The sequence below is a fragment of the Podarcis pityusensis genome, assembly GCF_964106645.2.
Source record: "Podarcis pityusensis genome assembly, chromosome: 2".
Lineage (NCBI taxonomy): Eukaryota > Metazoa > Chordata > Lepidosauria > Squamata > Lacertidae > Podarcis > Podarcis pityusensis.
The window spans coordinates 92838920-92866466 of NC_138029.1; the positions used below are offsets into that span (position 1 = coordinate 92838920).

General features: G+C 42.3%; 1 protein-coding gene across 1 annotated transcript; it reads right to left on the reverse strand.

Annotated features, from left to right (window-relative positions):
- Positions 1 to 106: 106 nt before the first annotated feature.
- On the reverse strand, positions 107 to 27542 carry ARL8B (ARF like GTPase 8B). The gene is made up of 7 exons (XM_080995926.1): positions 27243 to 27542; positions 9144 to 9224; positions 7349 to 7422; positions 6020 to 6113; positions 5066 to 5133; positions 4781 to 4851; positions 107 to 2391 (listed from the first exon to the last, which is right to left on the reverse strand). Exons 1-7 carry the CDS (start codon positions 27363 to 27365, stop codon positions 2342 to 2344), a joined length of 561 nt encoding a protein of 186 aa, XP_080852052.1. The 5' UTR covers positions 27366 to 27542; the 3' UTR covers positions 107 to 2341.
- Positions 27543 to 27547: the final 5 nt, after the last annotated feature.

Here is a 27547-nt window from a genome sequence, read left to right on the forward strand (position 1 = left end):
ACAGGAACAGTGAGAGTCTCTAACGTCCGAGTAAGAATACAGGCTTACTCCATCTCTATCTCGGTCACATTGACACTTTTAAGGTCCAATTACATACATGCCAGCATAACCCTGAAAACATAAGTTTATTGGTTAAAGCTAAACAGCAGTAAAACAAAATGCCATCCACCTAAATAAAAAAATTCACATATTTACAAAGTTTGGTAAATGTATAAGTTCTTCACATGCCGAGATTAATGCACAGATTAAAAAGTTGATAGTGGTTTTTGATGTCGAAATGCTGAAAGCAGTGAAGTATGCGCAAAAAAAGAACCCACACTGAATTCAGCAACAGGCCAGTTTCTTTAACAGTAATTTGATTCTCAGAAGAAGAAAAGTTGACACATTCTAGTTCAGCTTCCTTATTTTTAGGCACAAGCAGAGTTTCTCTAGTTAAGTGTAGCAGTCTGTAGTCAACTACAATAGCAAGTGATTGACCTCATCTCTACAGCACCAAAAATACAGGATTTATAGAAGCACATATGAAGTTAAAAATGCAAAAAAGCTCAATTTGCTAATGGAAGCAATAGCTGTGTCTGTGCAACAGTGCAGCAAGTTTGTATGGGAACAGTAAGGCCATGGCAGTATAAAGCAAAACTGGCTGTAGTGGGGCACATTTGTGTGTTAAGTCAACTTGGTCCAATTGCTGTTGCAAAGCTGCTGTAACTTTTTAATGAGTCTTCATACATTCTGCCTGTAATGCACACATATTTGGCTATTGCGGCTAATGTATGATCCCATGTTACTTTTCCCCCAGACCACCTGATAGCACTGTGGAGTCTTTTACAAACTCCATGTGATACTGTAAAGGCATGGCCTGTGGCCTTTTGGCATAGAGCCTTTGAAAGTAAGTAACACAGGAATGCCAGTAGAAGACGAGAAGAGTTTTGCCATACATGCAGATTAGCAAAGGCATACTATACCATGGCTGATCGCAGTACTTGGGGGGTTCCAGTATGAAATATCTGTCCTTTGAGAAACCATTTTGTCCTTGAAAGACATATTATGAACGTGCCCTTAAATGTACCAAACCTGTGTTAACATGGACTCTGAAAAGTGCAACATCCAAGTACATGCAGGTGCTGCTTAAAAAAAACAACGAAACAATGGGGGCAACACAAGCAGGTGTACCATATATTTGTATGCATACAGTGGGCTACATCGACATTGTATGAAGAAAACCAGCCTTAACAAGTCTGTCCCTTTAAATATTGACATTGCCAAGAAGGTAAAGCTACAAAAGTAGTGTTACAGTTTGAGTCATACACCTCTATGCTGTGTAGAAGCTAACCAAGAAACAGGATCAGTTCATTGATTCTCTTGTGCTTCAAGACACCATTCAACATTTCTTAGCCTGTGGACTTTTACACATGATTACACACCGAGAAAGCAGGCAAATCTAGAGTTGTCACAATAGCCTAGGCATTTCCTAGCACCAAGTGCAACTGTGCTCAATTATTCCATTAAGAGGACAAGCCAGATAACAATACGATTATTTTGTGCTGGGAGTCTGACACCATCAGGGTGCCATGCAGACTTTGCAAAGCATTTCAAGGAACAAGGTGTGATTGTTCAGTCTCGTCCGAGGTTCCCAGGTTCGTTTGACTTGCTTGTGTGTTCAAACACTTGAAAGCTTTATTTCAAAAGTACTCTATTCCCCTTAAGAATTTCAGCATATAAAGTCATTAGCAATGACCTGCACAGATACAAAAGTTGACAATTGGACATTTCATTCATTAGAATGAAGGAAGTTTTGAGAAACTCAAGGTAATTTAGTGATTTAATACCTAGTGCCTGGCACTTTCCATTGCAAACCATTTTACAATACATATCACATGCATCTGAGAGAGAAAAAGTTAGTATCCCATTTAAACAGTGTTTGAAAAGCTTTATAAGCACAATAAAGTGGTGCTAGAATCCTTGCGCTGCCCTGTGTCAGCATCTTCAACGAGCCACTAAATATAAGAATTAAATAAGTTTCTTGACAATCAAATATAAAAACCTGGCTCAGGAAGACCAGAGCAGAAACACACTGATTTAATGATAGCCTTTGAGAGGGGAGAAGCACCCACTGCCACTGCTTAGATGAACTAAGAAAAAACATTTGCGCGACTCATGACAACTCTAGCCAATTTTTATGACAGAAGTAGGAATATAAGTCTTCAGCAGTGCACATGGAGGCATGAACTGTGAAAAAAGGCAATTCCTTGGATACAGGAGGACTATCCTGAATAACATTTCATCATGGAAGGAGCAGACAAATCAGACTATGGCCAACTGTGGAGATGTTATCGGTGATATTTCAGCTTCTTCTGGACTTTGAATGCTGAATAAGCCACTGAAGTGTGATATCTAGAAGAAAAAGAAACAGTTGTCATTTATCTTAGATATTCTACTTCCTGCAGTTGAACATCCAATCTAAAAAGGAGATTACACTTATCTACACAGCTATATATTCAAAAAGGTTAGACTAGGCTCTACATGTAAGTAATAATTTCCTTTTCCAGATTTGGGTGTGGGGAGGCCATAGGAAAATAGCAGGCAGGTGTTCCATTAATGATCCATTTACAGAAATACCTCATAGGGCTGCCAAGCTCCAGGACCCAAGGCATCTTGGCAAAAGTTTTTTGGGTAGGTTTCGGGGCAAACTATTACTACCTGTCCTTTCAAAAAGTGCTAAATAATAGGCAGGCAGGCAACAGTTGGCACCAAAGTCACATTAAGAAAGGGAAACCTAATTAGGACAGAGGTGGATACTTAAAAGAAAAAATGAGCATGTACACCATGCTCTGCAAAGCAATAAGTTTAGCTATATAAATGCTGTGTACATACACACACCTGTTAAGTCACACAATCATGAAGAACATTGTAGGCACAGTCTCTGCTATATATTCAGTCAGTTATAGACCTATAAACAACAAACTAAATGAAATTCTACAAGGGCCAGTGGCTTGGAATGAACTAGTTTGGTTTAATGAAGTCTACTGAATTAGTTCAAAAATCTCTGAACTACACCTGAAAGTTGTTCCCATAATCACCAGGCTGAATGTGAATTAATTTTTTTGGAAGTGCAGCTTTGAACTGATTCTAGTTCATCTTCAAGTTCCTTTTCTTACACGTGCTTCTTGACTCTTTAGATTCTTTGGGCCTTTAGGCTTGAAGATCATAATTGTTGGGGAAAGCTAGTCACATTGCTATCAGTGTGTGCATATTTTGATGTTTTCTTCTTAAATAACTTTTATACTTCATCACACCAGCTTGTAACCTTCTGAATGCTGGAAAAAATGCCAAGGATAGTTTGGATGAACTTGAACTGAAACAGACAGTTTTGTAAAGCGATGAACATGAACTGGAATTACCGTATTTTTCGTCCTATAGGGCGCACCGGCCCATAGGACGCACCTCGTTTTTTTGGGGGGGGGGGATGAATAAAAAAATTATTCCCCCCCCAGCCGCGGCTGCTGCCCCAAGCCTTGCGCACACCTGCCCGAAGCATGGGGCGCCCTCCGGAGGGCTCCCCGTGCTTCGGGCGGCAGGCTGCCGCCCCAAGCCTCGCGCGCCCGGCGGGACCTCCCGCCGGACGCGCAAGGCTTGCGAATAGCTTCCTGAAGCCTGGAGAGCGAGAGGGGTCGGAGCGCACCGATGCCTCTCGCTCTCCAGGCTTCAGCAAAAGCCTGCATTCGCCCCATAGGACGCACACACATTTCCCCTTCATTTTTGGAGGGGAAAAAGTGCGTCCTATGGGGTGAAAAATACGGTAGTTCCTTTAAAAAATGAACTTTCCTAGTCCTGATTAGGGCCATATATTTTGCAGGAGGGACAGAAAGCAACTAGCCTAGTAACACATGGCAGACACAAACACAACCAAGAGTTAATTTTAAGAACTAGAATCTAAAGGATGGCATGTGGAATAAGAAGAGTATTAGGTCACACAAAATGCCAATTGTCAACTTCAAATCCTTTAGTGATGGCAAGTTGACTATTAGGAGCACCAACACTTAGTTAAGAATACTGAACAGCTAGAAGTTAGGTTGCTTCAGTGTCCCTCCCAAAAGAAGAGGGGGTGGAGAGACCCAGAAAAGCCATTCCCTGAGTGGAAGCCATCAGTCACAAAGGCACACCACTCTCCCCTGCCACCCTTTTATGGAGAGATAGCCTGTAGGTGGTTCAAAAATGTATCAAATAGGACTTACAAACTGAAACCAAGAACCACCCTCTGAAATGGACCTGAAGCTTCAAGAGAAGCAGGCTTTGGTTTGGAGTCGGTCCAAATCTATCCAAAGCAAGTTGGCTTTACTAAACTATATTGCTTAACAGATCTCAGCCTTATTCACATTTTAAGTGAACTGTTTGTGATCAGTCTGTTTTTCCTTGTCTTTATACGTAGTTTTCCATTTACCCAGGTACTACCATAGACTAATTCCACTGCTCTGAGCGGAAGACAGAAGCATTTGCAGCACACTGTCAGGGTATTCAATGAAAGACACCTTATAGAGATTAAACTCTGAGTTCCCATACTCAGAAGTGTGGCCTGCCAGTTTCACTTTTATGAAACCATATGTTTGGTCTATCTAGTCTCACAGTCAGTTAATTACACAGTTCTGAATTTATAAAAATGCTAGTATATGTGTTGGCATGAACTGCTAAATGTCTGAAAGGATGCATGCAGTTTTGCAAGAACAGCCTTTATGAATCCAATTTGTGCACCCAGTGGAAGTTAGCACCTATGCATTTTAATCACCTATATTGTCCTTTTCTTTGCAGGAAATGGAGTAGCAGCAGATTTCTCTGTCTTGAATAGCAGCCAGGTTCCTGGAAGAGAAGCAGCACAGGAACACATTAGTGATAATCCCTAATTGTAATTAATAGGAATATTTCTAAGGTAAGTCATCTTACTATTCCTAAGAATCACATTACAATATGAAACTAGTCTCTTAGACAACACCTCTCTTACCATACCAAGTTTAATTTTGAACACAGCAAGTCAGCACAGAGCATCTTATCATATAATTGCTTAGTCACTTACATTTTTTCAATAAGTTGCTTCTCATCCAAAGCATTGGGAAGGTCTCTTTTGTTTCCAAGTACTAGAACCTGAAAAGAGAAGGTACTGTATTTATTTGTACCCCGTCTTCTTGTGAAGGCAGATTACATTCTGTTTAAAACAAGATACTTACTTGCCCAATTTCGTGTAAACCAGAGCATAGAGGGAATAAATCGGTAGTGTGAAAGAACTAAAGTTTCAGGTTCTAGGCAGTTAAGCCTCAACAAGCTCAGGGTTTTATCTATTTGTAGACGTAGTTTGAATTCAAACCAAACCTATGAAGAGACTTCAAAGGGACCCCACACTCTGGCGCCACTGGTCGTCCCATCAGATGCAGCACAGAAACTGCATGCAGAGGCAGTAAAGGAGCCAGATGTGAGCACACCAAGCAGGAAGCAAAACCAGAGGGCTCGCTTCCATAGCACCCTAGTCAGATGGGGTAAGTTTAGGTATATAGTGGGCTCCTTCAGTTAGCAGCGTTCGCTAACTAAAACATTTTGAACACAGATTGTCAAAACCAACCCTCTTAGCAAGTTATTTTTAAGACTTTTCACATTAACAGCTTCCACTCTGGGAAACATTTGAATAGTCTTCATGTTTTGGGTATATTGCTGTAGTGTATTAGTTCTACTATGGAAGCTTCCAGACAAGGATTAAGACAAGAGGGATGGAGCTCCCAAAAAGGGCTGGGAGAGACTCCTGCCTAAACTTTGGAGAGCCACTGCCAGTCATTATAGATAACCAGGAGCTAGATGGACCAATGGTCTGATTCAGTAGAAGGTCAAAAGCATGCTTAAGAACATGGAACGGATGGAGCTGCAGAAGCTGAACACAAGTGGAGTTTGACTGATTTGGGCACAAGGTAGAATTCCTTTCAAAACAAATTAAAACCTTAAAAGTTTGTATGGGACGACGGACCAGATGTTTACAACTTACAGGGATTCCTTGTAGCTGTGGTTTGTCTAATAGATTGTGCAGTTCATTTCTAGAGGCTTCTATTTTTTCACGATCCGCAGCATCCACCATATACCTGTTAAAGGAGTTCAGTAAGTGACCACTGGGTTTATACACTATAAAACATTTGTGCAAGGCAATCCTATGTAAGCCAAAGTAACTCTAGCAAAATTGCTAGAGGTTGTAAAATAGCTCACCGGTAACGGGTCAGTGCTGAGGACATACGCAACCTGGTAAAGCCATAGATATTAACCTTAGCAGTAGCTGCTGCAGTAGGCAACTAGGTAGATTAGAGACTCTGTGCTGCAGTGTGAACTAGATTGTGTTAGAGTATGATCTAATGTTTGCAGTTTGCTGGTATCATGCTGGGAATCCCTGTGAGGGATTAAAGAACAATCAAGTGGAATCACAGGAAGTAGATATGCAAGTCTTATTTGCTAGAGAGATTGATAACTCTTTTGGGATCAGAGCATTCACTCGACTAGACATTCTCCTCTGCACTGTATGTTAAGAACATGCTTTTGCTTTTTTTATATAAGTTGTGGTTTCAATGTTTTACTTTTATGCATTGGATGTTGCTTTGGAAGTCCAGTTAAAAGGTTTTTGTTCAATTGCTTACAATAAATATAATAATAATAAGAAGAAGAAGAGTTTGGGTTTTGATATGCCACTTTATCACTACCCGAAGGAGTCTCAAAGCGGCTAACATTCTCCTTTCCCTTCCTCCCCCACAACAAACACTCTGTGAGGTGAGTGGGGCTGAGAGACTTCAAAGAAATGTGACTGGGCCAAGGTCACCCAGCAGCTGCATGTGGAGGAGCGGAGACACGAACCAGGTTCCCCAGATTATGAGTCTACTGCTCTTAACCACTACACCACACTGGCTCTCATATAAACTAATTGTCAAGCTTTCATTGACAAGCCATGGTATTGAGAAACTTCATTTTGAACAGCATCCACCATTTTTAGGGTATAGGATCCCAGGTTTTTGTAGAAGTACTGTGTACCTATACAACACAGTCAGTTTTTTAAATGACATACTTTTGTAGTGCTCTGAAAAGCACTTTTGACTAATTGTAATACATAATAATAGCAATAAGTAATAAATGCTACCAAGCGGTTAATGCATTTCCTTAGACAGTGAAATTTAACAGAGTTCAAATGGAAGAAAACCCAAGCTTGCACAGTTTGCAAGCACATAGCTAAACAGTTAAAGAGTAGAACTTAGCAGTAGATTAACACACCTGAAGAACTAGGTACAACACAACAAATGCAGCCACAACCAAGTAACCACAAGGTGTATATACTTACACAATAGCATTTACTCCTCTGCAGTAGCGTTCCCACATACTTCGGAATCGTGGCTGTCCTCCTATATCCCAGATCTTTTTTAAGAGACAAAATGGAGAATTATGTCTGGAGGCTGAATACAAAATTGCAACGACTGAACTCGATGTTATACAAGTCATAAAGGAAGCTATGTGGACCAAAAAACTGAAAGCATTTTGTCAGCCAGGAGGAGTAACAAAGCAGGTTTTCCACTAATATTGTTTTTATTGCAATATGAAATTTGTTGTGGGAGATGCTTACATCTGTAGAACGAATGACCCAAGTAACACAAATAGAGGACTAATCCCTAATCACAGTTACAGTGACAAAACCTGATACAGGCAGCGACCTTTTTGAGTGTGTTCAATTGATGCACAACCACCGACGCAGGTTTGTTTTGGACCTGGAGGCAGAAAGGGGCGGGCTTATGCAGGCTCCATCAACGCATGGGACAGCCAGGAACGCAACCCCCACGCAAATAGGGGGTTACCTGCATATGCAATCAGCACTCCTCCTATGCAGCATGAACAGCAGCAGCCGGTTTCAATGCTCTTTCTCTTTGTGGGCAGTTTGAACAAGGTACAGCAGAGCTCCAAACCTTGCCACTCTGCTTTCCACCAAAATGTCCACTGATGTGCTGAAAAGCTGCCCCACCTGCCCGTGAACCCTGAAGCATGCATCTTGCAGGCCCCACCTTAAGGAACAACTGGACTGATGGGGGTTCTGCATGTTCCCATTAACACTTTCCCAGTAACTGTATGTCAGGGCAGCCAGGTCCTGTTAAACACAGAAGTAAGACTGCACACTTAATCACCCAAGTTGCAGTAACCCATTGCCTGATTTCCTCTAACTACCCTAAAATGCATATAATATTAAAAAATAGCTATCCTTCAATACTAGATATGGGGAACCTATGGCCCTCTGTATGTTGCTGACCACCACTGGCCATAGTGGCTGAGGCTGATAGGAGCTGAGAGCCCTACACAATTATCTGGAGGGCTGCAAGTGCTGCATCCCTGCTTTATAATGTAATAATGACAGCAGCATCGGGGGGGGGGTGTCAACCAAGCTTTGTGCCCTATGGCACAGTTGTGTCGGTAGCCTTTTAAAAGTTATCAATTGCTTACAGCCAACTATAGGAAGCTAGGATTCATATAAGGTAAAGGTAAAGGGACCCCTGACCATTAGGTCCAGTCGTGGCCGACTCTGGGGTTGCGGCGCTCATCTCGCTTTACTGGCCAAGGGAGCCGGCGTACAGCTTCCGGGTCATGTGGCCAGCATGACTAAGCCGCTTCTGGCGAACCAGAGCAGCGCACGGAAACACCGTTTACCTTCCCGCTGGAGCGGTACCTATTTATCTACTTGCACTTTGATGTGCTTTCGAACTGCTAGGTTGGCAGGAGCAGGGACTGAGCAACGGCAGCTCACCCCGTCGCAGGGATTCGAACCGCCAACCTTCTGATCAGCAAGTCCTAGGCTCTGTGGTTTAACCCACAGCGCCACCCACGTCCCAGGATTCATATAAAACAACGTAAATAACTTGCAAGCTCAAAACAGCATCAAGTGTTGCACACAGTGCCCTCTATTACAAATTTTGAGCCCAGTAGACAATATTAATAGGATGATGGGTACGAGAAGCAGTCAGGGACTGAATGGGTGGGAGAATGGAAAGGTTTTATGCCCCCCCCCCCAGGCTTGAACTGGTCTCCTTTCATCTGCTTCCTGAGAAGTGGTTAGCAGAACAATGTATTTGCCTTCATAAACTAGAAAAACATACCTTTATTGTGACATTACCCTTGGTAACTTTCCGCATGTTGAAGCCCACTGTAGGAATCATATCCTCACTGAACTGACCTGACTGAAGAGAGGAAAGAGCACAGTCATTAGTAGGGTCCGGCAGAGGATCTCTCAGGCAGCTTAATTAGCTGTGCTAAACATGTGCCTACATGTTTTCCCACTGATGCAAGAATCATGGTTGCAGTGCCATAGAAAATTAATTATGTAGGAGAGCTCTAACCAAGATTTCATGCTTCTTTCCAACATCCTTTTCAGAATGAACAAGTTTGCAGTTGAGACAGTCAGTGAACAAAGATCACATGAGAGGCCATGAGCATCATCAACAGAGGGGAGGAAGGAAGGAGTAAGTCAGCATATGCTGAATCACATACAATGACCCCAAAGGGCCTCCAGATTTATGAAGGTAGCATAGGAAGAGTTCTCAAGCTTCTTAGCACTACCTGCAAGTTAAGCATGCCACTCCCAAAAACAATTTTCCTGCAATCACATTAAGAAACTATTAGTCAACTTGGACAGAATGTCTCATCCTTTTCAAGCGGGTTATCTACCAGAAAAACAGTACTCTCAACTCCTTGGTGTGACAGGATAGTATCTGGAAGAACCTGAACAACGTATGCACATCATGGGAAGATAAACTAGCATCAAATTGCATAATTTCTAAGTATTAAACTTGAAAGACTACTCTGGGATGTGTCTGAGCCTGAAGAATCTGGGGAATATTTTTTCAAGGTAAGGTTTACTGTGCTGCAGATGGATTACTGCAGACCACGGCTGAGCAACAATGCTGGAGTAGGTTCAGATACCATGAGCTGTGTTTAACTCAACCCCAACACACACATAAAACTCACCTGCAATAGACTACTTAGGCAAAGCCCTGTATATATTATTCTCCCTTCAAGTTGCCTGCTCTTTTGAGACTAAAGAATACAAAGCAAGGCTATCACCAAGCTCTTTGGCCTGATCCAGTCAGTGCATTTCAAGTCCAGTCTTGATGTTACACTTAACACATTATTTTGTAAAATTGTGACTTGTATGATTAGCTGCCACTCATCACTTCAGTTGTAGATTGTATGTTCTATATAGACAGACGTATTTAAAAACCATTCTACAGTGATGCAATGGGCCTTATCCCACATGAGGCCTCGGCAGCACCGCTAAAGCCATTTGTAAGTTTTTGCCCTTACCACTCAATGAACACTTGAAGTCCTGCACTGTGCTGTTTTAGAGCTTTCCCACCAATTTTATATTACTTACTGAAACACAGCTTGCTGTTTTTACAAACACATCAAAGTAGTGAAGATTATACTGTGATCACAATGCATTGAACATGTCCCTGTACCTTAAAAAAGCAAAGTAGATCCACACAAAGAGTTTGCATTGATTCTATCAATTTGCTGAACTACAAGCAGGTACTGTTTAATTGTTTTTAATTGATAAATGTTTTAACAACCCTCTGCTCTTGTGTGACTGGCTATGGATAAATACCTTGTTTTAATTCAATCCAAGTGACAACACTTGGAGAGAGACACACATAGATTGTTTTCTTCAAGTGTATCTTAGTATACCATCACTAGGAAAGGAGAACATCAGATCTACGAAACACAAAGACGCATTGCAGGTTTCTTCACTTTCAAAGCCAATATTATTAAGCACAACCACAGAAAAACAAATGTTAGGTAGGTGCCTGTTCTGCAGTCAAACCGCTTAGCTAAACACCTGCCACAAGTGAAACTGCATTGTACTAAACTATCACATGGGGGGGGGCAAATATCCAAGGTGAAAAGCAGAAGATAGACTTCAAGTGATCCATGTCACAAATGAACATGAGCACCACATGAAGACTACTGAGGGCCACCCTCAAGAACTGTGTGTGATGCTGCAAGGAGGACTACTGATGGAAATTATACTCCTCCCTATCATGCAAATGGAAGTATCTTCTGCTCACACTAGTGACCTTTTGATCAGCTGGCAGTATATTGTTGTATAAGCTTTAGCCAGTAGCTTTCACAAGAAAAGCCAGAAATGTTATGTTATCTTCACTGTCAAGCTCTAAACTAGGGGTAGGTATTGCCCTCTATATGTTGTAGACTACACTACAATTCTAATCCCTTACCATAGCTCATGTTGTATGGAATTGTAGCCTACAACATCTGGAGGGCACAACATTGCCTACTCCTGCTCAAAAGTGTGTGTGTGTGTGTGTGCGCGCGCGCGCGTGAGACAGAATTACAGTGGTACCTCGGGTTACAAACTTAATTTGTTCCGCAGGTCCATTCTTAACCCAAATCCATTCTTAACCTGAGGCGCACTTTCGCTAATGGGGCCTCCCGCTGCCACCAGCACGCAATTTCCATTCTCATCCTGGGGCAAAGTTTGTAACCCAAGGTACTACTTCCGGGTTAGTGGAGTTTGTAACCCAAAGTGTTTGTAACCCGAGGTACCAATGTACAGTGGTACCTCGGGTTAAGTACTTAATTCGTTCTGGAGGTCCGTTCTTAACCTGAAACTGTTCTTAACCTGAAGCACCACTTTAGCTAATGGGGCCTCCTGCTGCTGCTGCACTGCCGGAGCACGATTTCTGTTCTCATCCTGAAGCAAAGTTCTTAACCTGAAGCACTATTTCTGGGTTAGCGGAGTCTGTAACCTGAAGCATATGTAACCTGAAGCGTATGTAACCTGAGGTACCACTGTATTTCTTTCCCGACTACAACCCACTTGGCAGTGCACTTGCAAAATGTGCTCAGCTCAGGTGACCCTTTAAACAGGTGATCCATTAACCAGAAACCTCCTGTACTACAGGAGTGGAAAAAGCTTAAAGTTGGCAGGCAAAGCAGTGAAGTCCAATGTGATCCTACTTCAACTTATATATAGTGTCACCAAATAAAGCAATCCTACAGGTAAGAACAAATGCTAAGGCCTGGAAACAATTATAAGAACAGGACTGGCAAGAATTAAGATGCCCAAATTTTACACTTATCAGTCTCTATTCTGCCATGGAGGGGGGGGGGAACACTGGGCATTTCTTTCCATTCCCTATTCTACTTTGCTAGCTTCTCCTTTGTGCTCTTAGTTTACAGCGTTACCACTTCCTCAGTTTAACCAAACGAAATAAAAGTCAAGGTGATCATGAGTCTGTAATCCTACTCGTGACTAGGGAATCACCTGACCGTTTAGAAGCAGGCAGCTAGAGACCTATAATCTCTGAGTTACTGGAAAATATACTCATGAACGCATTTTCAAAATGATGCTTCAAAGGAAGATTACAGCCAGGAAGTAACCTGAAACAACACTCATTAGATTCAGTGCTCCTTACACAGCTTTGTTATTTAGTGTGATCCTATTTTATATGACCACTAAATTAAGGTTAAGTAAGGCTAAAGATACACACACTACTACAATGATTTTGTAAACTTTTTGTTCACCTACCAGTTAACTTACTACTGGGCATGCTGCAAAATTTTATGCGGTAAAAATTATCTATGATACTAATTTTCTGAGTATTAAAAACTGAGAATCCTACACTTCTATACGTTTACAGAATTATGGTGCAGTCCTGAGTGCAGAACACTAAATGCTTATTAAGAATGAGGTTAGCCCAAGTAAGTTTCCTATGATTGTATATAAAACCTCAGATTTAATAGTGATCCAGCTCCTCCCAAATTCTACAGTAAAACAGATATGAGTCTATCAAGTTTAAATCAAAGATGGACAAGCCAAGTACTTCTATGGTTTAAGTTTCTAAAATGATACATCAGGAATTTAAAATGAAGGTATTCACTTGAGATTCCTAGTTTTATATATATCAGTGCAAAATGATTAATTCCCAGAATATACAAGAGCCAACTTTATTTGTATTGCAAAATGAAACAAGTTAATTACATTGACTAGCTGGGGACAGAATGCTGGTAGATCAGTCTACTTTGGCATATTGGACTTTATATGGCAAAATGGGAATATTTTTATCTACAAAAGTAGGATTGACTGTACTTTGGGATATATCCAATGCCACACACATCAAGTTCCAATTGCCCAGTGAGATTCTCTCTTCTTCTCCCCTCTTCTTCCAACCCTCTGGAGCAGAGTCTGAGGGGTTGCAGGAGAAAGGAGAGAGGAAAGCTCCACTGAGCAAGCAGAAGTCTGCTGCGCTAGCAGAGCAAGTGTGGGATACACCCTTTCAAGCTCATGACAAAGCAGATTACTATTCCAAAGTAGTTAAACAAAACATACCAGTTTTGGAAGTATCAGAAGGAATACAGTCATTTCCATGTGCGATGGACTTGCTCAATTCCAAATAATTTTGCAATGAAACATTTGGAACTGAGGTCGTTAACAGTGTTGGTGCTGAGCTTTAAAGCCCTAAATGGCCTTGGTTCAGTATACCTGAAGGAGCGTCTCCACCCCCATCTTTCTCCCTGGACACTGAGGTCCAGCACCGAGGGCCTTCTGGCGGTTCCCTCACTGCGAGAAGCCAAGTTACAGGGAACCAAGCAGAGGGCCTTCTTGGTGGTGGCACCCGCCCTGTGGAACACCCTCCCACCAGATGTCAAAGAGAACAACAACTACCAGACTTTTAGAAGACATCTGAAGGCAGCCCTGCTTAGGGAAGCTTTTAATGTTTGATGGATTACTGTATTTTAATATTTATTTGGAAGCCGCCCAGAGTGACTGGGGAAGTCCAGCCAGATGAGCGGGGTATTATTTATTTATTTATTTATTTATTTATTTTACAGCATAAAATAACTTTTAGATCCATTGTAATTGTTAAAATGTGCAAAAGATGTGCAAATAAATGCTGCCAGAATATGCATGTAAAGCACTGGAAACTGCCGACAGAGCAAAGTAGGAGAACAAGTTATACGAGTGTACCATGATGTCAAAGTTAGCAGGTTGCATAAGAGTAGCAGAGAAGAGAATCATCCTTATGCCTCCCTAAAATGCCTCCCTAAAATACTGTACTGTGATTATCTGTCAAAAAGCAGCAACAGGTGGAACATTACAGAGCAAGAACTCCTCCATGAAAAAGGTGAGGCTCTATGCCCTCACTTCCAGCATCTCTTTCAAGTACTGAGGACGTACATATGGGAGGTGCCCTCGTGTTCAGAAGGCTGCCCCATAGTTACCAAAGCACAGAGGACAGGCACCAAACCCTTGTTCCAAATGAACTCTATCAGAGCTGGTGAATGGTATAATAGATTGTCACCACCATTTAAAAACCAAGCAGAAAAGCCAGTGTTTAAGAGAACTTCCAGGCTATGCACCTTGTCCTTTAGGAGGGAGAGGGCAACCCCAGGGCAGGCAAACATCTGACTAAGAAACCCAAGGTTAGCAATTTAAACTCTTAACCTTGAACTTGCTTGTGCATGGATGTGGGCTGAATGAAGGCCAGCATCTTTTCAAAAACTGAGCCCACTGTTTCTGGATTTGATGAAAATGGAAGATGGGCAACATCAGCATAACAATGACATCACATGCTTAGACATCTTTTCCCATAGATGTGTACAGGTGTTGCAAGCATATGATAAAACTTTGCAGCACCTCCATCAGGTAGGGCGGAACCAATGGCAAGTAGTGCCCTCAGTTCCCATGTCTATCAAGTTATCCAAAAGGATCTGATGACCTCACTATATCAAGCATCCCTGAGAGGTCCAGAAGAATGAATGGTTATAGTGCTTCTGTCCAATTCAGATGGAAGTTATTGACCAAGGCCACCACAGTAGGTCACTGCCCGACGGTACACGAAGCAGCCATTTTGCTGAAGCTAAGTAAATTTCTGTTTCCAAAGTGCCCAGGTAGGAAACTGCCTGGGAATGCAATGTATGACACCTTGCATGCCATGATGCAAGCAGGGTGGGAGATAAATTTACTAAACAAAATATATCAACACAGGAATTATATTATTGGTTTGTCTAGAGCCAGTCGCCAAAATATTAGCTTCAGTATGTTCTGCAGAATCAAAGTTAGGATTGCTTTGAAAAGCAAGTTATTGCACCCTGCTTGCTAGACATCTTTCATTACCCAAGCAGTCTTTCAGCTATGATAGCCATTTAACAAGTAAATATAATCCTACAACACGTGTGGTGCTGCTTCTTTAATGCTCAGCTCTCTCCACAGCATCACCAAATCTGTATGCCAGACAACTTGCAGAAACATTAACATTTATTTAGCACAAGTTCAGCATACACTGACAGACCTACAATTTTAAGATTGTGAGAAATTTTAGTCTCTGAATCTTACATGAGAAATGCTTATTCTTTTCTCATATGCATGTACCTACTCGACCCAAGATTTACAGTGCTTACAAGCCATAATTGTAAACTTCTACGTGCACCATACTGCACCCTTCTTCCAGGGAGATCTGGGTGGCAGAAGGTTTTCTTGTGAAACGACTCAAGCAAAGAGACTGACAACTTTCCCAAGACCACCAGGGGCTCAACAGAGATTTTAACACTGGCAGCGTAAGAAACACATTAAATCAATAAACAGTGCAAAACAATCATTAAAATGACTGGCCAATCAAAATAGCTTCAATCAGCTGTGTTGGCCAGTCAGCATAAAAAGGTCTTCCAAGAATTGTCACTACACTACAGAACCATAGTATCCCTATATATTATTCACTAAAACCATGCAAATGCATACCTAACTATCAGTCCATGTAAAGAATATGGTACTTGTCAGATCATAGTTTGCTGTGCTCAAACTGAAAGCAGTTAGTACACACATTTTGCTTAACCCTCAAGTTAGTTTAGGGTAGTCCGGGGAACCACCATCTAGAGCAGTGGTTCTCAACCTTGGTCCCCAGATGTTTTTGGCCTACAACTCCCATGATCCCTAGCTTACAGGACCAGTGGTTAGGGATGATGGGAATTGTAGTCTCAAAACATCTGGGGACCCAAGGTTAAGAAAGGCTGATCTAGAGTGATAAGCCCTGGACAGATGTTGCACCTAAAGTCTCATCCAGTAGAACAAGTTTCTGAAAGTTGTCCTATTGTTAGGCTACTGTAGAGAGTGTGTGTGTGTGTGTGTGTGTGTGTGTGTAAGTAAATACATATGTATGGCATTTATACACTGCTTAAACCTAAGCATTTCTAAGTAGTATGCATAAAAACAAACCATAGAGAATAACACAATAAAAATTCATTGTAAAACTGGACAAAAACCAAACACATGATCTAAACTTGGGAGGTAAAAAATCTTTTCACAGTTCTAGAAACATACATTCATAGCTTCCCACTACATTTGGAACATTCCAGTTTTCCACACCGACTATTGCTAGTATCAGAACAAAGATTAATGCTGTTGCAATATTAAATTATGCAATAACAAGCATGTAATGAAGTATCCAAAAGAGGAAATGTTGCTTTAAGGAGTGACTTCCACTACTCTCAGAGCACCATATATAGCAGATTGCAACACCACCACACCCTAATCCCAAACAGTCCAGCAGTAATAGACTCCTGGCAGATGCATGTGGCCAAATAATCAGAGTTCGAAATTAGCAGGGCGCCAGATACATTTTGCCCCTAAAGATTCTCCATTTGTGAGTACCTCAAAAAGTCTAGGTGCTATTTTTTGCAGCTAGCTAACACTCAAAGATTACTGAAATGTACGTGCTTTGAAGCCTCGAAGTATATGTTAAAGATAGACAATATGTTATGGAGTTTAACCATAAAGAGTACAGTGTTTTGAAAACTGAAGTATGGTACCAATATTTTTATTGTAAACACCAAATTAAACATGTATTAACAATTTCTGATAAAATGTGATATTAATAATATGTCTCTTATATGAATTGCATATTAGTTCATGCTTATAAAAATAATAAAAGTGTTGCTGCTCCCCACCCACCATGGCGACTAGACCTTCTGTTTTGGCACCCCCAACCCAGGTCCCAGAAGTCATTTGGCTCCTAGCTTTTCTATCCCAGTTTCTAACACTGCAAATAATACTTCCCTCCAGCTCTGTAGTCCCAAGGCTACTAGCAGTTGGCGCCAAGTGTTCACTCTGGGAGTGGAAAAGCAAGTTGTAGTGCAAAAAAGTTGTGAAGTATAAACAGCGACATCTGTTTTTTTAAAGATTGTAATTTCTTACATAAAGGTCTCTGCAACACTGTCCCAAGTAGGACTTGAGGGTAAGGATCAAGAAGCCATTTTACTCAACTGGATTCACTGGCACAATGCAGGAGTGTTCAATGATGCGCACACACTGGTGTCAACATGGCTTTGCAATGTCCTCCCCTCCCCCATTTTATTCTCATAACCACCCTGTGAAGTAAGATAAGGCAGTGGCTGGCCCAAGTTTAGCCAGCAAGCCTCATGGCAGAATGGGCATTTAATGCTGGGCCTCTCCGGGTCTAGCAGGACACTGATCATCACTACAACACCTCGAATTCTGACACAGTGATCTGTTTGGAGACCTATAGAGATGTTGTGGTGCTATTTCATGTCCCTGTCTTTTCAGATGTGGGAGTGATATTCAAACATGCACTTGGTTCTTTAGAACCTAGATGCCTTCATTTATAAAAAGGCAAGCAGGATTATTGCATTCACAGTCATAACATTATTTCAATTTTAATGCGGCTCTTTCTGCTCACTGATAGCCTGTCAGAGTGACCATGCCCCTCTGACAGGAGATTTTAAACTAAAGCAAGCACAAAAAGCATGGCTGCTGATTAACACATGTTGCTTACAAAGCCAGGAGTGAGGTTGAGGAGCCAGGTCAGCTGACTGACGGAGGCATAAACACACCAGTGCTTGATTTCAGCATTCATGAAAAGCTACACCACATAAACATCTTGCACTAGAGTCATCAATCCCCATCAGAAGTGGCCAATTAGACAAGGGTCTCCTACAATAAGCTGCACAACCTTTCACTATGGTCTTGTCACCCTTGGAAGCCTGAACTTTCACTTGTTTTTTTCACAGCAGCATAGAATTGTACAGCTGGAAGGTATCCCAGGGGTCATCTAGTCGCAACACTTGCAAAGCTGGAATCTCAACAAAACATCCATCAAACCTCTGCTTAAAAATCTCCAAGGAAGGAGAGTCTATCACCTCTTGTGGGAGTCCGTTCCACTGTCAAACAGATCTTACCATCAGAAAGTTCTTCCTGTTTAGTCAAAATCTCATTATTTGTAACTTGAATCCATTGGATCCTACCCTCCCCTGCGGCAGGAGAAAACAAGCTTGCTCCATCTTCTATGTGAAAGCCCTTGAGATATTGGAAGATGGCTAGCCTATTTCCTCTCAGACTCTTCTCATTCAGGCTAAACTCCCTCATAAGGCTTGTTTTCCAGACCCTGCCATGTGAGAATCCCTTGCAGATGACTGTAGTGCCTGGTGACAGGCAGTGAGGTCATGTACGCATAGCAGTGACCAGAGGGGGAATGACCGCTGGAAGGAGTGCAGAAAGAAGAAACATCATGGTGCATCTGCAGAAGCACAGCTCGACACCATCTACTCTAGCTGCAATAAAACATGTCTCTCCTGCATCAGTCTCTACAGCCACAGCGGGCGCTGCAACCTTCCAGCAGCTTAACCTTACCCCCAAAGGTGCATTCCTCCACTGCCTCCCGAGACAGACGGACGCCAACTAGTGTTACATCTGAACCCTAAACTTCAACCACAATGAGTGGAAACAATCTAGCTTCACAGACAATGCCTTGATGTTGGCTTGTTTCTGCTAACTATAGTTAGCATAACTATAGCTTGTCCAGGTTTGGATGGCACAGCAAGCTGTGGTTAGTTTGAAAATGTAAGCAAAAGCTTTCATATCCCTTCTCATGGTTGTGCCAGAGAAGGGGTTGGAAGGAGAAATGTGAAGGCCACAGAAGGCAGAATCAGAATTCAAAATGACTGTAACAGATTGGAGAACTCGGCCCAAACTAACAAAATGAATTTCAATAGGGACAAATGTAAGGAGAAACCAGATGCACAAATATAGGATGGGGGACACCTGGCTTACTAGCAGTACATGTGAAAAGGATCTAGGGGTCTTGGTGGACCACAAGCTTAACATGAGTCAACAGTGTGATGCAGCAGCAAAAAAAAGCTAACGCTATTCTAGAAGTATAGTGTCCAGATCAAGGGAAGTAACAGTATTACTCTATTCTGCCTTGATCAGACCACTTGGAGCACTGTGTCCAATTCTGGGCACCATAATTTAAGAAGGATGTTGACAAGCTGAAACATATGCAGAGTAGGGCAACCAAGATCATCAAGGGTCTGGAAACTAAGCCTTATGAGGAACGCTTGAAGGAGCTGGTTATGTTTAGCCTGGAAAAGAGAGGAGATATGATAGCCATCTTCAAATATCTTAAGGGCTGTCACATGGAAGAGTAAGCATGCTTGTTTTCTCCTGCTCTGGAGGGTAGGACTCAAGCCAATAGCTTCATGTTACAAGAAAGGAGATTCTGACTAAACATTTGGAAAAACTTTCTGACATTAAGAGCTGTTCAGCAGTGGAACAGACTCCCACAAAAAGTGGTGGACTCTACTTCCTTGGAGGTTTTTAAACAGAGGTTGGTCGGCCATCTGTCATGGATGCTTTAGCTGAGATTCCTGCATTGCAGGGGGTTGGACTAGATAACCTTGGGTACCTTCCAACTATTAAGATTTTATGAGGCTTCTGAGGCTTATCCCCATAACACAAAGTCATGGTTTAGTGTTACATCATAACAAAACCAGTACAGTGGTACCTCAGGTTACATACGCTTCAGGTTACAGACTCCGCTAACCCAGAAATAGTACCTTGGGTTAAGAACTTTGCTTCAGGAGGAGAACAGAAATTGTGCTCCGGCGGTGCAGCGGCAGCAGGAGGTCCCATTAGCTAAAGTGGTGCTTCAGGTTAAGAACGGACCTCCAGAACGAATTAAGTACTTCTTAACCTGAGGTACCACTGTATCTTCTTAGATACGCTAGTCAATCTGTATACGTCTCACCATGAAGTCAATAGTGACCCAAGTATTAATTGTCTGGATAAGTAGCAGATACAAAAACTGAATATCACAAGCTCCAGGTTGGGGGAAAAGACCCTCACCAGGGTTGCATGTGGCAAGCTACTCTGGGAAGCCAAGAGAAGCGGCAACTTCCCCCCCTTTGAAGCAAAGATGTCACTATAATCACCAAGGGTGCATACAGGCAGACAGGACGGTTTTTATTTTATTGCCCAAGAGATTTCTGGAGGCATTTGTGTGTTACACTGACAGCTGAAACCTGCAGCAGCAAGTCTACAGTGTCATTGCTACTTGTGACACAGCAGGAGGAGGTATCTTGCTTCTACAAGAGCCACGTCATTACTTCCCTCATCACTTCTATTTCCATCCACAACTGCAGCATGTTCCGTCGTGCGTAAGATATCCAGGGGCATTTAAAGCAGAGAAATACCTCTCCTCTCCAAAGGCTTGTCACAGCATTTTCGATGCCAGGCTTCTCAATGCTAATCCTACAAACATTGAGTTGGGTAATTCCCCAAATGCCAAAAACTAACACAGGGTTCCGCAGTAGCCAATCAACTACTACCAAGGATATTCAGAAAAGGTTAGGAGAGCAGATACAGCTCTGCTTTCTCTTACCGATTTTAAAATCAGTATGCTGATATTCATAGACTGGTATTAGCTTGTGTTTTTAAAAATGCACCCCAAGTTTGCTAAATCCCAAGTTTTTGCTCAGCAATTGAAGATTACTTCAGCAGTCTTAAATATTTGGAGTTCAGATAAAGGAGGCTGCAATCACAAAGAAGCCAGACTTCACCCTCATTAGATCACCGTTCATGAGTCATGCTATTATTACATCTGTCCAGAAAACAAGTAATGATCCAGTTTGGCCGATGACTGGATAAGAGCCTACATCAAGCAATGACCAGCCTTTCTCCTAGAATTGAAAGATCTAGGAATCCAACTCTCAAAACATTTAGTCCCAGTATGGAAGCATTTAGGCTAGCTTAGCTCCCTTGAAGTTGCTCAGGCAGGCACTTTGAATGATAATGCCCAGCTGAAAGTACTTTAAAAAAAAAAAAGTTGTAATATATTCCCAGCCCACACACACTATCTTACTTTTACAGTGAAATCCTAAACATGCACACTCAGACACAAGCCCCATTGAATTCAATGAAACTAACCCACATGTAAGCTTGTAAAAGACCGCAGCCTTTAGTCATTTACCGTATTTTTCGCTCTATAGAACGCACCCGACCATAAGACGCACCTAGTTTTAGAGTGGGAGAACAAGAAAAAAAATATATTCTCTCCCTCTCTGCGCAGCGCCCCTTCAGCGAAGCGGCAGGAGAAACGGAGCCCCTTCCTGCGCAGAGAGGGAAAGCTGTGCAGCGCCTCTCCAGTGAAGTGAAGCCAGAAGAGCAAGAGGGATCTTGCTCTCCTGGCTTCAGCGAAAGCAACACAAAGCCTCCGGAGTGCAGCGGGAGCTCTGACTCCTCTTGCTCTCCTGGCTTCAGCGAAAGCATTCTGGAGGCTTCGCGTTGCTTTCGCTGAAGCCATGGAGCCTGCATTCGCTCCATAAGACGCACACACATTTCCCCTTACTTTTTAGGAGGGGAAAAGTGCGTCTTATAGAGCAAAAAATACGGTAAATTAAAGAGAATCAGCTTCCTTCCCTACTCAAGCTTCACATGCCACACAAACATCCCTGACCTTATTATTAATGGAATAATAATAATGCAGGTGGTTAATATGTTGTTCAAGTTCTGATAACATTAGTCAAGTCTTTCCTATTAACCATTTTTATATTTAACTGAAATCCTTACTACCAGACTACCCATATATAACTGAGCTGTTAGCCTGGCAAGTTATTAGCCTTCAATATTTTATACTTACCTTGGAAGGATAGGGAACTTTACTCTTGGCCAGGCTTCCTTAAACTTGGCCCTCCAGATGTTTTGAGACTACAATTCCCATCATCCCTGACCACTGGTCCTGCTAGCTAGGGATCATGGGAGTTGTAGGCAATAGATCCCCAATACCAAGGTGAAGCACAGTGGATTGTACGCACCCAAGTTTTACTCAGGGTAGAGTCACTGAAATGAGCAGACCTAAGTTAGTCATTCTTTTAATGGGTCTGCGGTATGACTTATGTTCAACCCTGTATTTTTTTAGGTGCTTATCAGTTGCAATCATCACAGAATAAAGATCCCTATCATCACTTGCCTACAGTCCAAGTGACAGAAACACAAACTATTGAAGTTTAATACTGAAGCCGACAAAGCTCTTTTATTTCACGCAAGAACAAGTTTGCAAGAATACATATTTAATAGATTTCACCCAGTTAAGTCTAGAGATGTGTTAGATCCCAACCAAGCAGTAAGGTACACAATTTCAATTCAAAGAACCAATCCTTCCCCCACCCCTTCCACTGAATGGTACTTTTCTTTAACAGGCTGAACTATTAAATTAATTTAAATTATTTACTTTTTAAATGCAAAAGAACATTACTTCTACATAAGAAATTGACACTCCTTTAAATTGGGCTGGAAAGATATCCAGTTCTTTTGTCATCTAGGAACCTCGACTTCCAACAGTGGTTTCTATGATTTGGCAAGAGGGTATGATTCCCAGTATTCAACACATACCTGGCTTATTTTATCCCTGTTTAAGTTGTAATATGGCATCACTCTTTTAGTGGGTGAAAAAGAAGCAACTCTCTAGTTTTAAATATTTTATCAACCTTAGTTCAGTTTATAGGAAGAGGAACAGTAAAATTTTCCATAGGATCTGCTATACATTCAACCAGGTTCCCTTTCTGCGATTTGCATTGCCAGTAAGAACAAAAAAGTTCTGCTTAAAGATATATCATCCAATAATAGCATGTTTTTAACAAATTCTACCACATGTGCCAATTTAAAGCTAGCTTCCAATTTACCTGAAAGGTTTGGATAAAATATTTGTTTATGTTGTAGATCTAAATACTACCTTTAAAGGAAGTCATTGTATCTGAAGGGTGGCCAACCTGCAGTCCGCCAGATGTTGCAGTTGTCATGCAGCAACATCTGGAGGGCCACAGGTTCCCCAGCCCTAGCATCGAGCAAGCAGCTACCAAGCAAGCACTCTACCAACATCGCCCTTTTGCCTCGCCATTCTAATTCCATAATTCGTTCATTCAAAGTCAACAACATAGCAGATGTGCCCTGTAGTCCTGAAAACAAGCAATGCAAGGCAGTCAAGGACTGATATTAAAGAAATGATGCATCAACCTCTTGGCCATATTTTGTGCATTTAGTGTTTGTTTTTGAATTAAGAAGTTTTCAGGGCAAGCACGCCCTTTGGTAGCACTCAAGCACAAGAACACACATATTGTATTTTGGGTGATGGTTCAGCACTTGCTTAAACTATCCCTATTCACAAAGCTTTGCTTTGTTTTTATTTATTTGCTAACTGCCCCCCAAGACAACAGTATGGGTTGATTTCAACCTTATGTGGTCTGCTTCCCTCCAGCACTGCCTAAGAATCCCCATGATCCATCAAGAAGTATAAAAATGTACAAAGCAAGCATGCATACATAGGAACTCGCATCAAGGCTATGATCTGTGCTAAGTGTTCCACGTATGAACATAGTCTTAGTAGGTAGGCAAAAATTCACTAGTCCAGTATTATTTGCAATAATCTCAGTATCTGATCTACCATAAATCAGGTACAGGTCTGTCAGTAGACCAAGACTTAAATACACCCAGTTCCTAGGCACTGCTGCACACACCTATCCCCAGTGGATAAGGAGAACATGGGTATGGCCATCTTCTGATTATATTGTTTATCTCAGCTAAGGAGAGAGATATCCCAATGCAGGTGCTGAACCTGGAAGCTTTAGAATACAGTGGTATCTTGGTTTAAGAACACCCCTGTTTATGAACTATTTGGTTTACAAACTCTGCAAAACCGGAAGTAGTGTCCCGGTTTGCGAACTTTACCTCGGTCTAAGAATGGAATCTGAATGGTGGAAAGGCACCGGTGGCAGGAGGCCTCATAGGGAAAGCGCGCCTCAGTTTAAGAACAGTTTCAGTTTAAGAAAGGACTTCCGGAATGAATTAAGTTCATAAACAGAGGTATGACTGTATTTAGAAGTCATCTCAAATGAGCCCATCACTATTATGGAGCATATGTCTACCACACAATGATGTTCTTTGAACTTAATGAACACAAAGCTTAAGTGCAAAATGTTGTTGCTGTTGCTTATATACTGCCCTTTATCAAAAGATCTCAGGCTGGTTCACAAGAAGATATTTAAATCATTCTAGTTGCTTAGAAGTATTTACAGATGCAATCTTGTCAAGACTCAGACTCAAGACATTTCCATGAAAAAATTGAAAAAATGCTAGGACTACTTCATCTATAGACCTAACCCCTACTAATTTGGGAATAAGCCCTACTAACTTCAACAGAACTCATTTCCAAGCAAACATGATAAGGATCCCACTCTTAATTTTCCAAACTATTCCTTGCTCACTCTTTGTCATAAGCACTACTGTTAGAAAAGAAAAATGTGAGCAGTTTCAGATCTCATTTACAAGATCCCCTCAGAAGTTTCATTACTGTGTTTGAGGCAAGGTCTAAGCAACAAACAGGACAAAAATATCTACAAGCAAAGTACATTACATTCCAATGGTTTGCCAAGCTAGTACAGACCAGAAAGCATTTCCTAGGCCTGCAAGGAAGCTGTTTTGTTGTCTTTTAGAACCATATTATGAACTAAATTTATCCAACAAACTGCCACCATTAAAACCTACAGAACTGACAGAAGCAGCTTGCTGTAGCAGTAGACCTACCAAAGCCAAAACGATCTTAAGTGTAGTAAGTAGAGGCCAGTTTGCCCCCCAAAATAAGAGCACTGTTTTAGATTTACTCTAGCAAGACAATGTTGCATGCCCCTGATAAAGGCACAAAACAATCAAGAAAACGTAGCATCTTGTTTGTTGGAAGTGATGCAATCAAGTCATTTAGAAAGACATCATCAAAGCTTTTTATGAGGCAACTTCAGCATAGATAAGCAAGTTAATGGCTAAACCGAGAGGCAAATTCTGCAGCTGAGTCCATTGTGGAAGGTTTCTTGCCCCATCCCAAACAGCAACCTGACCCCACCCTCCTATTGTTAATGCGCCAAGGAGGAAAAGCTACTTTGACCTACCAGGAGAATGAGCTGAATGCAATTCACCCAACTCTGCTCTCCCCAAAGGGCAAACTCAAGACAGAGTGAGCCCCTTTATTCAGAGCAAAGTATTCCAAATGGATTGGTCCCGATTTTACCATAACTATCAATATCTACAGATGGCATAAAGATATATATACACACACCAAAAACCCTGGAAGCGAAAATGATGCTTTGCAACTAGAATACAAGTATGAAACGTCAGTTAAAAAGATCAATATTCATCTATAATATGTGCTAATTAAGATACCTTGAGGTAAATAAGTGTTCTTGTGTATCAAGTCTGTTCAGGCTATGCAGTCTAAGTGAGCTTTTTTGCTTATAAGAATAGTGTCAATAAATAAAAAAGAAAGACCTTCTACAGATATCCCTTGCCCTGGTTAATGAAACATAACCCTAATCAGTCCTTACAGGGCTCCTAGACTCAATCAAACTCACATGGATTACTTTAAGTACATGTAGTCATCCAATAAAAGTAGTAACTTACATAAACAATTTAAAAACCATCATCAGGTTTAACTGATAGTAAAATGATACTCCAAAATACAAACAAAAGAAAAAGAAAGGAAAGACTGAAACCTCTGAAGTCTGGGAAAAGAGGTATGTCAACCTGGCACCAAAATGATGTTAATACTGGCATCAAGCAGGCCTCGCTGGGGAGGGCCCTCCATAGACACAGCCAAAAAGACAGTGCCACCACGTTCAAAACTTCTTTCAGAGGAAGTACCTGGAGAAGGGCCTCAGATTATGTATGTTCAAGTATACCACAAACTGCTTAAGTGTTGCCCTTCAGAGGGTTTAAGTCATCTTAGCAAGGTTTTTTTTTACCCTTAAAGGTGCCCTAGAAATACCTTAAAACAAAATAGATAACATTTATATTTTAAATGTCTTGGAAGAGCTCAGACATACATAGGGTTTCTGGATAGCCTCCAAATATTGGCTAGGCCCATCCTTACTTAAACTTATGTGGCACCTTAAGACCACTCTTGAGTGCACACTGGTCTTGTATTACTAATCTTGAGCAACATGCCCAACTGTTAACTTCCTCCAGAGAGAGAAAGGCCCAGGAAGTCATCTCCAAACCAAAGCAAAGTCAGGTAAAACCAGGCAGGCCCTTGGTCCTCCCACATCACTTGGCACCTACAAGCACTGGGGAGAGAAAAGTGTTCTCCTTTGGGAAAGTCACACCCACAGAGAGTGAGGATTATAGCAGCTTCAGGGAGAAGAGTTGCAGCTTCTTCTTTTGCCCATCCCAAACAAGGCTTGCTATGCAAAGAGCTTCAGACCTGACTAAGACATGACTGGGCTGGGCAAGGCAGGGTAACACCCACCATTCCCTAGTCCAGCCCTCCTCCAGAACTCCTTTCATCCAAGTTGAGTGTCTGGAGGCAACCAAGTGGGCGAAAGCATCACCTGGCTCAGCCCCACCCCAACTTCCACGGCTCGCCGAGGTCCGGGAAACAGCAGAATTCTAAGTCCCTAACCTAAACTCTTCTCCTGTCCCCTGGCTGTACCGCTGAACACGTGAGCGAGCTGCATGTCTGAACGCCACCCCACCCAGGAAAGAAAGTGGGAAAAGCCCCTTTGCCCTATCCTAAGGAGTTGGCGTGGCCTTTCTCCTCGCATGCTCCCTCAAAGTGCTGGGACTTTTAACCACCCGCACGGGGCAGAATTCAACGGGCTGCAGGAGGCGGAGGGAAAGCCGAGGGCGGGGCCTTTAAAATGACAATTTGGTGTTCCTCTTCTCCCACCCCCCCCAAAAAAACACAACCCCACTCTACAACTAGTGGAAAAATTACTGTGCATGCATTTGACTGGGGCCAAGGAGGGGAGGAGCGAGAGCAGCCGCCCATCTCCAGCTCAAGCGGGTATCAAAGGAGAGGCGGGAGGGGGCAAAGTAGGGACACCCCGGGGTGCGGAATCACGCATCTCACCGCGATGACGTTGACGAAGGTGGTCTTCCCCGAGTACTGCAGCCCGACCAGCGTCAGCTCCATCTCCTCCTTCCAGAACAGCGACCGGAACCAGTCCAGCAGCCGAGACAACAGCGCCAGCATGATGGGGGTGGGGGGGGTGCAGGTGGCGGCGGCACAGGCAGAGGCAGCAACCAGGACGCTTCTCGTCTCCCTTCCCTCGCCCGCCTCGCCTCCGACGCTCCTTCTCGCGACGGCGCCTCGAGGCCGAATCCGGCGGCTGCTGCTGCTGCTCCCGGTTCTCCTGCTTGCTGCTGCTGCCTCCC